Raw genomic sequence first — 13,370 nt, forward strand, 5'->3', positions numbered from 1 at the left:
GAAGCTTCCCCAGGTTTTTATTTGTTTGTTTGTTTGTCTGTTTGTTTGTTTTAAGTAGGTTTCAAGCTGAACACAGCCCAACACGGGGCTTGAACTTGACCCTTAGATCAATAGTCAGATGCTTAACCAACTAAGCCACCCAGTTGCCCCACCTTTGTTTTTGAATTGTGTTCTTGGGACATGTTAAAGAAAGCACCCAGGAAGCCAACTAAGATAGAAAAAAAAAGTGGGTTCTTTGGGGTGCCCATATTTAAATTTTATAAATAACAGTTGATAAAGTCATCCTTGTACGCAAATAGTGGAAAGAGTGTAATAGCATCCATTGAAAACTTTCTGGTCAAATGGGTGGTCTTTCTCTGTCAGAGAAGCTCATGTCTGTCACATCTGTGGCAAAGATGGTGTGTAGGAGAGCTGTAGTAAGGGAATTTCACCCCTGAGCCCTCCAGCCTCATGGAAAGAATCACTCACTCCAATGGCTATTTATTGTGTCCCTAAAAGTCGCAAGCGCCTTCCTGGGCACTGAGCATACAGCAGTGGAAAGACAAAGTTTCCACCCCTGTGATCTTGCACACTAATCAGGGTGAGGAATCCCTGTTCCAGAGATGTCCTCACGGCGAGCAGGTGGAACAAGGAAAAGGAGATAAGCCCTACGGTAGACCAGTTTTGCCAGCACTCTGGAAGGTGGCTGCTGTGAGTTGCCATGGAAATGACACCCATTGATAATGAGATTTCCCCTTTAATGAAGTCCAAATGACTCTGCTTTATGTTAATGCTCTCCCAGCACAAAGTGATGGCGCAGGGCTCACATGTAGTCATGGAAAGAAACCCAGCCCTGAAGCTGTCGTCTCCTCCCCCAATACACTTTCTTTGGATCCCTGCATGAAGCCCAAGAAAGTATTTACACCAGTTTTTCCTCTTCACATGGTTAAGTGGGCCAGAGGGAGGTCAGGCTCATTCAAGACGCTGTCAAGCCATCCCATCTCACCCAGATCTATCAAGGAAAAACAAACATTGTATAAGGCTTTGATATGGACAGAAGTTTGCTTGAATGGACAAAAGGCATTGAAACAGGCAAAAGGTTCAGCACACTGGTCTGAGTTATCTCTGTATTTCATTGTGTTTGAGTTATTTTACAACTCTAAATTGTGTCCAACTGATGATAATGCAAATGATCCCCCTTCAGGGAAATGCAAACTAGCTGTGTCAGGTGGATGCCATTGATTACTGTCCTGAGGACAGGTCTGTTGAATTTGTGTAAATTCTTCTCTGTCTATATATGGTCAATGCTTTGAATTCTCTTTTGAACCAGTTGCAATATTTTACTAACTTCCTCTTTAATAAATGACACATGAGTTCTTTGACACCCATTCATTTTATATCTGTATAAAGAGTCAAGGTTTTACCTTCATTAAAAAAGTGTCTTTTAATGATAGCAATAAGCCAGATCCCCCTCCCCCACACCCCACCCCAGCCCCGCTTTTCAGCCTAATGTTAATTATCTTTTTCTTTTCTGGAAAACCAAAGGCCTTGGGATTTGGAGCGTTTGGCTGAGTCACATGCCCTCCTGTCTCCCCTACCAGTCTCGCTGAGGGCACCCCTTGCAGGCCCACGTGAGAAAATGCCAGCCAGCTTCCCTCCCCCACTTCCCTCACCACAAGATGCAGCCACACAGACTACAACAGGGGAAAGGCATAGCTACGTTTCCAGCTCTTTCCAGCCTCCTAAGGGCAGCTGGCTCCCTTCTGCACTATACCTCTGCGTCTCCCAGCCTGTCCCTTATGGCCCAGCCTCATGTGCCAACGACAGGAGGCCAAGGGGGCACATTCTCCAGCTCTGGGAGCGGCATCTCTTTCTCTGTGGGATTTGTTTTCTCCCACCTCACACCAGATGGGTTTTAAGTTCCCCTTCATGGCTCAGGCTATGTAACTGTCTGTGCTTTCTGTCCAAAAGCCTCCTTGACTGGGATTCATGGGTATGGAATGCTCGCCTAGGACCCCTGAGGATCTGCTATAGGAGTGAGAAGGTCCCAGTACACAGGAGTTGAAAGCCCCAGAAAAGTTGGTATTTCCACAGTGATCTGTTTATTTGTCCATCTGTCTATATCTAATTATTCATTTGGGCTTGTTATTTCAATGTAGGCTCCTGGCATCTGTTTCATTTGCTGCTTCTGGAATATGTGATTCATATACTTCAGTCATGCATAGAAGAGGAAGAGGACGACGATGATGTGGGAAATCTCAAGGAAATGCTACCAGATGACCAGTCTCTTGTCCAGCCAGACCAGGCAACCTTTCACCCTCCAGATTCTTCACCAGCCCTGGCGTATGACAGCCCACATATGGATCCACATCGGGTGATGCTGAAACACATAGGCCAGAGCCGATGTCCTGTGGGTGTGAACAGTGTGTTTCTCAGGGTCCTGGGCTTCCTGGTGGACACTGACACGGGTGATAAGGTACAGACACAGGGGCAGGCTTGGCAAGGGAAGTAAGAACTAGCACATGGTTAGGAAATCCACGAAGATCATTCTGTCCAAACAATGATACACGATTCTAGACTCATCTTTGCTTCAGGAGATTTTTGCCAGGGGTGATGATAGTAGCTTATCTGTTAATCACTGGTCAGCAAACGTTCATGGTGTATAGATTATGTACCAGGCACACTTAGAGCTGTGGAATATTTGGATGGCCTGGGTCTTGCCTTGCCAGAGTTTGCCAGGCATGCTTATGATGAAATTTGGAAGAAAGAATTCCTGAGATGTTTTTGGTGCAAAAAGGTGATTTTATTATAGCATGGGACAGGACCCGTGGGCAGAAAGAACTGCACTGGGATTGTGAGGAGTGACTGATTATATACTTTTTGATTAGTGGGGGTTAGGGATAGCATAAGTCTCAGGAATTTTGAAGCAAGGCTTTCAGGACCTTGAGGGGCTAGCTACTGCTAAGATAAGGTTTAGTCTGTAATAAAACATAAACATTAATGTGCTAAGGCAGCCATGACTTCCTTGAGGAAGGTCACACTCCGCATGTTTCAGGTGTCTGTCCGTGGGCTGCAAGCTGTAAGATTTAGTTTAAGCTACATTTCTCTTGACTTTGTTTTCCTCAGTAGTTAGGCTAACTGAGCTAACTAAACTAAGAGGTAAGCCCTGAAAACACCTCTGCCATTTGGGATTTTGAAAAGATGGAATTGGGGTACATCTTGAAAGATATAAAAATAAGAATTGCTATTTCCACCTACTATACAACTTTTCTATACATTATTTCCAAGCCATACAGCCCTGCAGAGTATCTGCCCTTATCATTTCTATGCCATGGCTGAGGGAAATGAGGCTCAGAGAAGCTAAGTGACTTGCAGGAAGTCACACAGCAAGTAAATAGTGGAATGGAGATTGGAACCCTGGCCTGCCTGATCTCTAGTCCATTCTTCTCCCACAACACAAGATCAGAGGAGGGTGGTCCACGCCCGAAGGAGAATAGGACACAGGTTGCAGAGTTCAGAGAGGGCACCTTGAGTGCCAGAAAGAGGAGCCAGACTGCTGGAGCAAGCAATTGAAACTCCTCCGTTGCCTGGGGAAGTGGAGGGTACCTGGTGTAAAAAATTGTCTTAGTACTAATTTCTAAACCTTCTATACACATGTTTGGAAGTTTAGCCACTTTACATAGTATTTCTTTTGCACCCACAAGTTCCCTCCCCTTTTGAGAAGATGAGGAGTTGAGTTGAGTAGGAGATCCAGGCAGGGCCATTGCCCTTCACCTGAGTTAACAGTCATCTTGACCATGGGAATGAGTCACAGCCTGAAACTGTTCAATGCCCTACAGTCCTCACAATAACCAGAACCTCACAGGGACCTTTCCTTCCTGAATAAACCCTCATTCCAAGTACCCCAGAGTGCAGAGAACCCTGTTATTAAGCACTACTTGGACAGAACACCGTACTAGACAAAAATAATATGAGCCAGAGTGAAAGAAATGCGTGTCAGGTTTACACATTCTCTGGTTTTGGTCTTTGTTTTCTTGTCTTGCAATAGTTATTTTCATATATCTAGCTGCCTTTGATGCTGTTGGTGGAGTAGGTTCAGACATGTATCTATAAATAAGAAACTCACCTCCTCTGTGAGTGTGTATCTGAAGCAGACATGACAGACAGGCATGAAATAGTGACATACTGGCCTCAAATCAGGGACCCAATGGTGGGGGCAAGGAGAGCTGGGCCCTGTTAGGAGAGGAGCAGCTGGGGACAGTTAGGGCATCACTCACAAGCTGGTATTTCAGGGCTGCTGGCAGAGAGAAGGCCCAGTTAGAGCTGAAGAAGGAACCAGTTGGCCAGGCTGTGCCCAGGAAAATGTCTCTCCCTGCACCCTGACCCTCTGGACGAAATGTCCTGTCCTGGCAGCAGGGCTCTGCAAGGGCTGGCCAGTGGGAAACTCACCTGAGTACACTCTGGAACATTGTATGGAGTCCTAACAGGACAAGGAATTGTGCTGGACATTCAGCTCCAAGTGTGTACATCTCCACTCACTGGCTGGGGAGAGAGCTAGGACTGTAGACAATTTGACATGCCCCTTAGTCACCAAGGTAACCAGGAGTAAACTTTGTGTTGGGCATGTAAATGCATCGTTTCAACAACACAATGAGATGTACCATCATTGTTCCCGGTTCACAGATGGCATAACTGAGGCTCACGAAGGGTTGAGTAATGTTCCCAAGGTCACCTCACTAGTAACTGACAGAGCAGAGATTCAAACCTTCGTAGATCTCCTTGCAAAACTGTCCCTTCCTAGCACCCTCTCTCTTCCCAGAAGGTGCTGCCATGTGCTCTAATTCCAAAAGCAGTGATGGGAATAAATTAGAAATACCTTCAAGTCTGATGATTTGGGAACATAAGTGGGCAGTCTAGTACATAACTTCCTAGATGAGATTCAAATTCCCTGTCTTCCACTTCTTAGCTGAGAATCTTGGGCAAATTTCTTAATTTATCTGTACCTCAGTCTCTTTATCTACAAAATAAGAATAATACTATCTAATTCCATAGGGCAGTTATGAAGCTTAAATAAGTCAATCATTGTAAGATTCTTGGAACATAAGTTAAGTACCCATAACCATTAGTCATCATTATTAATTCTCCAATGAAACCTCCTAACCTGAGCACCTTTCACCACACCCCACCCAATCCCCTAGCAACTCTGAAGTTCATTGCAGTGGGGTTTGACCTATATTTAATTGGTGGAAACAATAGAGAAAGACATTAACTACTTAATTGAACTACATAATAAAGCAATACAGGCAGATGAATGTCAGATAATCCAAGGTAATATGCATTAGAGATTAATTAAACCTGCCTCTGTTTGTGCATGCTTGCTGAATTAGCTATAATGACTTAAACACTCTAACACCAAAAAGTTACGCTCATCTAATTTTTATTGCATTCATTATTCGGCATTTGCACTCATCATCAACAAAAAAGCACACCCTCTGTGTCCCATCTGCATTCATCTGCCACGAGTTAACACCCCATTCAGCTGCACATCTGTGGCAGCCTCGTTCTTGGAACAATTTAGTGCCGCCCTGCACCTATGATAACAACCAAAGTCAGCATTCTGGACTGCCATATCCATCTGCCACTCTTCCACATTCTAGCAATGTTCAAAATAGGAAGGTGCCAAGGAATGTTTAAGAATAAAGTGAAAAAAATCACACTGATATTAAATAAGAAATATTCTTTTTAAAAACATACTACACAGTTTTCACTTTAGGGCATGTACTCAAGGATTAAAACATGGCAAAAATATTTAAAAACAAGCAACTCTTTAGCTCTAGGACAGAGGTAAAGACAATTTTTTTGAGAGAGAAGAAACACATCTTCTGGTTGGGTGGTGATGGTTATTGTCAAATTTAGGGAGGAAGAGTATGAAATACTTTCACTAACCTTGCATTTGAAGTTGTCGTGTACCCATCTTTGTCAAAATATGTTGACTTATGGGGGGTGGGGGGTTATCGATAAAACAGGGCCAAGAAAATACATCTCTGTCAGTCTGAAAGTCATCATGTCCAAGGATTTGCTCATCTCCCAAGTACCACTGGAGCTAAGGGAAGGAAGGCATATTATCCCTGTTTCTCTGATAGGAAGACGTGCTAAGTGAAGTTAGATGTGTTAGCTGAGAGCAGGTGCTTAAGCTAACATCAGAATCTGAATCTCCCAAATCTCTTACTACCCAGCTGAGTGTTAAACTAACCAATGACTATTTTCATGGTCCTCCCACCCCTACCTTCCTTATCTACTGGCATGCTTGATGGATGGTGGAGGAAGGGTCTGTGTGGGAATCTGAGCCAAGAATACAGGGATGGGTCTCCAACTGGAAGGCAGCCAAAGTGATGAGCATTACAGCCACATGGAGCCCCACGGACATTTCATACGTTTCTTCATGATTTTCATACCAGATCCACACTCTCCCATGTCCTTGAAGGAAGTGTGCTGGCTTTATCTCAAGTGGTCACAAACAACCGCAGGCCCATTCCTTTTCCTAAAGACAGCCCACCTGCCTCACCCTCCGTGGCCCCTCTCTCTTGTACCATCCGAGGGTTAAGATTCTCTCCCTGCAGTCCTCAGGCCTTGAGCATTCCTCAGAGACATTGGGATCTTCAGTAGTAGGAGTAAATAAATGCAGAAGCTTCTGGTTAGGTCCGTGAGGGCATGGTGGAAGAATTCAAATGGTGGGTCCTGCAACAGGAAATCATATAATTTCTCTTTTTATCTTTTCCTTGTGACTGTTTCCCCCTTGCAGCTCATCCAGGTATTGTTGGAGGACAAGGCCACCGAAAGCACCTTCAAACTCAGCCTTCCTGTGGGACAAGAGGCCCTGGTAACTCTAAAAGATGGGCAAAAATTTGTAATTCATGTATCAGATGTACCCCAAAGCTCTGAAAATATTTTTTTCAGGGAAAGCAACGCTAATATATAAGATCATTTCTTAGAATAGGGCATGAGAAAACATAGATTTTCACTCTTAAAAATATATTAAGTGCTAAAGCTTTTGTATTGATGAGAAAGAAGATTTTATGTACATAATAGAGGTAGCATTGTCTATTTTGTGTTTATATGTATTTCAAGCAGTTAGTTTAGGTGAATCATATAAACTGATTTGGAGAATATTTTTTGCTTCTGTTGCTTTTCTTCAGGGCTTTTCAAGTGTTTTTACCAGGGACTTAATAGAAGAGACGTTTGAGAAATCTTGTGAGTAGAGAAATGGATAGATCTCTAGCGAGAGATAAAATTTGAATACAAATGGGTACAACCAGTAAAAGGCCAATGGTAACATTTTTCTTCCCCTTGGCAGGGCCCCGATTGAAATAGAATTTGTGGAAAGATCTCCTCAGGCAGTAAGAAACAGACAAAATGCAATTTGATACCAACCGTTAGGCTTACTTATTGGTCCATTAAGAACATTCTTGAAGTGAGGTCGAATTTTGAACCCAACAATGTCTGCAACAAATGGTGATGCCCTGCTTTGAGTCACTTTTTATTGCTCTTTGTTGCAAAATCCTGAGAAATGTTAAAACTAAGAATAGATCATTCACTGCTAAGCCAGATCAATTTTTATGTAACTGATTATAACATTTAAAAGGAATTTAGCAATTCATGCTTAACATGACTTCTGGTATAAGAGGAAATAATAGAGAATATTTTATTGATCTCATGTTATATAAGAAATGAATTAAATTTCCCTAAATGCTTGGAAATTTTAAAGAAACACGAACTGTGTCACTAGATTTGTTAAGAATTATGCATCTTTATAGTTAAAGAAGCAATCATTATTTCAGGGCCCTTTACTACTACATTTAATAGGTTATCTCATTAGTTAAGCTCTCTGGGAGTAATAGTTTATCAAAGAATTACTCAGGGATATTCCTTTACTCACTGTTCAGTGACCTTGCATATCATTCATTTGCTCAAATGTAAGTGGACAGATGGGAGACAAGAAACAAAGGTAGCAACAAGATGTACCAGACTGGGAATAGTGAATTTTATTTGCATATTTTGAGGTAAACTGATTAGCCAAGAGCTAGCAGAGGATATTCAGTCCTTGAAAAAGCTAACCAGGTTCATCAAAGGCAACAATCTGAATTGCTTATCTCTAGGGTCAGAAGTTAGGTTAGGGGATGAGGGTGGGTAGTAAGAAACAGGAGAGGAAGAGGCTTCTGGGACCCCTGATAGTGTTCCAATCTGCCGTTCAAGTGTGTCCACCTTGTGAAAAGGTGTCACAGAGCTTATGACTTGATTTGATTAATTTTCTGCTTTATGCTATGTGTGAAAGTGTATTTTTTTAAGTTTATTTTATTTTGAGAGAGAGAGAGAGAGAGCACGAGTGTGGAAGGGGCAGAGAGAGAAGGAGAGAGAGAATCCCAAGGTGACAGACCCTGCGCTGATAGCACAGAACCTGATGGGACTCAGTGTCACCAACCATGAGCTCACGACCTGAGCTGAAACCAAGAGTCAGACACTTAACCGACTGAGCCACCCAGGCACCATGAACATGTGTTTTTAAAATAGAAGGTATTGCATATACACTGGGTATTGCATTAGAGGCTCCTGGTGGGGGAATGGCTAAGAAGCTCGTGGAAGGATTTCAGGAGAAAGTGAGCCAGCTTGGAAAGCCACCAGGTTCAATGAACACTGATGTGAAAATGGAACCACACCTGCCGTGTACATCTTTGTTTTTCCCTCTCAATCCACCTCGCTGACAACCTGAGGCAGGAGGCCAAGCAAGAAGAGAGAATCTCCCCACATCCACCTCCCTCACCCCAGGCCTCAAGACCCAATACAGTTCTCAGCCAGGACAGAGGAGAAGCTTTCATCCTTAATAAAGTTTGACATTTTGATTATTACACTGGATTAGACATTTTAATTACTCATCAGAGATGGTTCTTGTTTCGTTCACGGCAAATTATGCTCGGAGACTGAAATTGTCTTTGCCAGTAATTTATTTAACAAAAGTTCACTGGGGGAATTATAATTTATAATAATAATATGTCACAAGCCAGTAGCATACAGGATAATGTCTCTTCATGAGCCAATAAGGAAATAATATAGTCCAAACCAGTGATAGATTAATTACACTACTGTTCTAGGCAAAGGGGAGATGAAAGAAAAAAAAGACCAAATTTAATTGAGGTGTACCTTTCTGCAAGTTGGTTCTCAGAAGATTTGGCTTAGCCAACCAAGAGCTGACGTCCAGCTGCCAGCACAGATTGCTAGAGCATAATGCTAGCAGAGCGAAGAGGCCCGTGTTTACGGGCAAGATCTCTTTCGTGGGTCCGCTGCACGGTTTACACCACTGCCAGCAAGGAGTGTAGCCTTCATCGTGGCAGGAGCTAATGTCTCAAGGTCTTCAGAGAGCTATTGAGATCAGCCAAGAGTAGCCTTGCTCAGACAGAACACTCTTGGTGAGTCTTCACAAATTCTTGGTGTTAAGGGTTTCCTCTCTGTAGGCACTCAGTAGCACAGCTTGGGTGACATCATTCTGACATGGCCTCCCCAAATGTAAATCACCCTCAGATCAAGACAACTTCACTTAAACCGTAAAGAAGTGGACTTGAAATCATAACAATACACAACGGTTGCTATGACTGAAAGCAACTGGTGGTCTGTTATCTGAATGCGAACACGAGTGTAAATAGCCACTGCCTCTAGCCCCTTCCCCAAACCTGGGTTTTTATCCAAGAGCCAGAAATAATTCATAGATCAAGTGGCAAAGGTTGTTCTCTGCTTGCGCCATCTATCGCTTCACAATTTCGGCATGACAAACTAATCCTTAATGGCTTAAAACAGCCACAATGGATTTATTATTCCTTACCAGTCACCAGGTTGCTTGGACGGTTACGCTGATCTGGGCTGGACTCCATGAACCTCAGCTGGGCTCACTCAGCCATCGTGTTTTCTGAAACAGTAATTTGAAGTAGAAATAATAACGAGACCCAGTACAAACCAATCTTCCCAGGGCACATCGCTGTTGTCAATATGGTACTTACAGAAAGACAAGCACATCAAATAGCACATGGATCTTGGAACGTTAAATTTGCACTCACGATGATGTTAAATCGGAAACCCACGAACAATCTGGTAGCAGACAGATCTTGCAAACACAGAAGTTTGATCTAAAATGTATAGCAATGTGTTCTCAAATATTTGTCATGTATATTCTTTTACCAGGAACTCTTTAAGCATTGGGGATCATCAGTGAACTAAACAGGCAAATCCCTGCTCCTCAGGAGTTTGTAATCCTGGTAGAAGACCCACACCAAACTAAGTAACAAATAAAAGCCAGGTATCTTAGGCAGTGATTCCTAAGTATAATAGTAAAAATAACACCCAATAAAGAAAATCATGATGGGGAGGCAGGTGTTACTTCATGCAGGGTTCTCAAGCCAAGGTCTCTTTCACAAGGTGTAATCTGAAAAGAGATCTGAAGAAAGTAGGAAAAAAGAAATTGAGAGAGCCTCCCAGAAAGGTGGGAAGTTGAGTAGCACTACCAGGCAGCCCCAGCAGCCTCTTGAAGTTAATGGCCATGAATTTTAAATTATTAAGGGATTTAAAATCACTATTGGTTTCCAGAAATTTGGCAAGCCAGTTTATTTGAACTAATTCATCAGGTGAAAACAACTATATGTGTTGGAAAAAATATAAAATGTCTTCTTAAAAGCATCAAAAAGATCAAAACAAATCTCTAGGTCCTAATCTAAGAGAATGTGGAATTTAGTGTGGTGAGCTAAGCACCAAGGCTGCTTTTTCCAATCCCCACAACTTTGAGCTTCAGATTTGAAGAGAGCAGTAGTAGTCAAATACCAGAAGCCAGCCAGGGTAGGAAGTCTAATAGCGACCTTATAAACTGGAACATCCAAAGGGCTATACACTCCAGGTAAGGGTGAGTAGGAAGTAAACGTGCCCCTCCTTCCCACCCCATCCTCACTCCCCACCCAAGATGTGACAAGTAAATTCACTGAATGTATCAGGGTCAGGGGAAAGCTGTCGCCCTCTCTTCTCTCTTTCTCCCAGGCCCTAGCAACCACTCCTTTTATTGACAAATGATACTCAATTGTATGGATATACCACATTTCATTTATCCATTCATCATCGTTTGATGGGACATTTAGGTTGTTTTCCCGTAATGGAAACATGAATAATTTCATTTCCACTTGAATAATGCTTCTGTGAACACAGATGTACAAGTTTTTGTGTGGACATACATTTCATTTATCTTGGGTACATGTACCTAGGAATGAAATTGCTGGTTCATATGGTAACTCTATGTTTAGCCTTTTCAAGAGCAGCCAAACTATTTTCCAAATGGCTGCACCACTTTATATTTCCATCAGAAATGTGTAAAGGTTCCACATTTTCACCAATATCTATCACTTGCCTTTTTGATCATAGGCATCCTAGTGGGCGTGAGATGGTATCTCATTGTGGTTTTGACTTGCATTTCCCCAATGACTAATGATGTTGAACATTTTTCCATGTGCTTATTGGCCATTTGCATGTCTTCTTTGGAAGAATGTCTGTTCAAATCCTTTGCACATTTTAAATAGGCTTATTTGTTTTGTTTTGCTTTGCTTTTTGTAATTGACTTATACATGTTCTTTGGATATCCTGGGTACAAGTCCCTTGTCAGATACAGGATTTGCAAATATAACAGTAAATACTGCAGTATGTCTCTGTAACAGAATTTTTTACCTAGCCGAAACTCCCTTATCACACCTGATAAATAAAACAACGTTCTTTCATATCATCTGATACTTAGCCCACATTCAGATTTCTCTACTGACCTCAATAATGGCTCTTAACAGTTGACCCATCTCTTGCATTTCATCTTATGTCTCCTAAATATTTTCATATCTATAACCACACACCTATAATTTTTCATCCCATTTATTTGTTGAAGAAACTGGGTTATTTGTACTATGGAGCGTTCCACATTCTGAATTATATGACTCGTTCCATTGACTCTGTATTTGTGTTATCTAGCAGTTAAAATAGAAGCTTCAGCAGATTCAGGCCAAATTTTTGTCAAACACTCCATAGATAGCACTGTGTACCTCCTACCTGTGCACACTACTACATCACATCAGGCAATGCTTCATGTCACTATAAAGGGCTAAATATTTGTGTTCCTTCAAAACTCCGTATGTTGAAGCCCTATACCCCAGTATTCGAAAGTGGAGGCCTTTGGGAGGTAACTAGGATTAGATGAGGTTATGAGGGAGAAGCCCTCATCATGGTATTAGTGCCCTTATAAAAAGAGAAAAACAGGGAAGGTCATGTGAGAACACAGTGAGGTGGCTGTCTACAAGGCAGGAAAATAGTCCTCACCAGACATCGAATCTACCAGCACCTTGATCTTGGACCTCTCAGCCTCCAGAACTGTGAAAAATAAACATCTGTTGTTTAAACCACCTAGTCTATGATATTTTGTTATAGCAGCCTGAACAGACAAAGGTAGTCCTTTGTCCCACATTTGGTGAAATTAAGAATTAAGATTCAGGACACCTGGGTGGTTCAGTCAGTTAACTGCCTGGCTCTTGGTTTCAGCTCAGGTCATGATCCCAGGGTCATGGGATCAACCTCATCAGGGTCCACGCTGAGTGTGGAGCCTGCTTAAGATTCTCTCTCTCTCTCTCTCTCTCTCTCTCTCTCAATCTCTCTCTCTCTCTCTCTCTCTCTCTCTCAATCTCTCTCTCTCTCTCTCTCTCTCTCTCTCTCTCTCTTAATCTCTCTTTTTCTTTCAAGGGGTACCTGGGTGCCTCAGTTGGTTGAGCATCCAACTCTGCTCAGGTCATGATCTCACAGTTCTTGGGATCGAGCCCCATGTTGGACTCAGCACTGACAACAGAGCCTGCTTGGGATTCTCTCTCTCCCTCTCTCTCTTTGCACCTCCCTTTCTCTCTCTTTTTCAAAATAAAAAGAATTTAAAACTTTAAAAGTTTCTCACTCTCTCCCTCTGCCCCTCTCCCCTGTTCACACACTCTCAGTCTCTCTCTCAAATGAAAAAAACAAAACAAAACAAAACAAAAAGAAAGAAAGAAGAGAAACAAAGAAAAGACTTAAGATTGATCATGGGGTTCAGGTGTTGCCAGGGTGATCTATCTACTATAAGATTCCACTCAATATTTCATTTAGTATTTCACATATTGATTATTGTTGCCTATATTGATTGCTTCATTAGGGGTTGCAAAATGATTTCTTTTTCTAATGTTCTAATTCCTTCTAGATGTATTAGCTGGAATTTGTCTAGAAAGAAAATCTTTCCCATATCAACAATTTGGTTACCTCGAAATAGAATTGAAACATAAAAGGAAAGGCAGGATAAATGCTTGAAT

At 42.2% G+C, this 13,370-nt stretch overlaps 1 protein-coding gene across 8 annotated transcripts in view; it reads left to right on the forward strand.

Moving 5' to 3' along the window:
- The window catches only part of RFX8 (regulatory factor X8), a 261,384-nt gene extending 252,502 nt beyond the window's left edge, over positions 1–8,882 (forward strand). For all 8 annotated transcript variants that reach the window (XM_053200440.1, XM_053200441.1, XM_027069344.2 and 5 more), the window contains 2 exons: positions 2,139–2,455; positions 6,782–8,882. In XM_053200440.1, the coding sequence (XP_053056415.1) occupies positions 2,139–2,455; positions 6,782–6,958 (494 nt within the window). In that variant the 3' untranslated portion in view covers positions 6,959–8,882. The remainder of the gene's footprint in view (positions 1–2,138; positions 2,456–6,781) is intronic.
- The last annotated feature ends 4,488 nt before the right edge of the window (positions 8,883–13,370 follow it).

The sequence above is a fragment of the Acinonyx jubatus genome, chromosome A3 (assembly GCF_027475565.1).
Source record: "Acinonyx jubatus isolate Ajub_Pintada_27869175 chromosome A3, VMU_Ajub_asm_v1.0, whole genome shotgun sequence".
NCBI lineage: Eukaryota > Metazoa > Chordata > Mammalia > Carnivora > Felidae > Acinonyx > Acinonyx jubatus.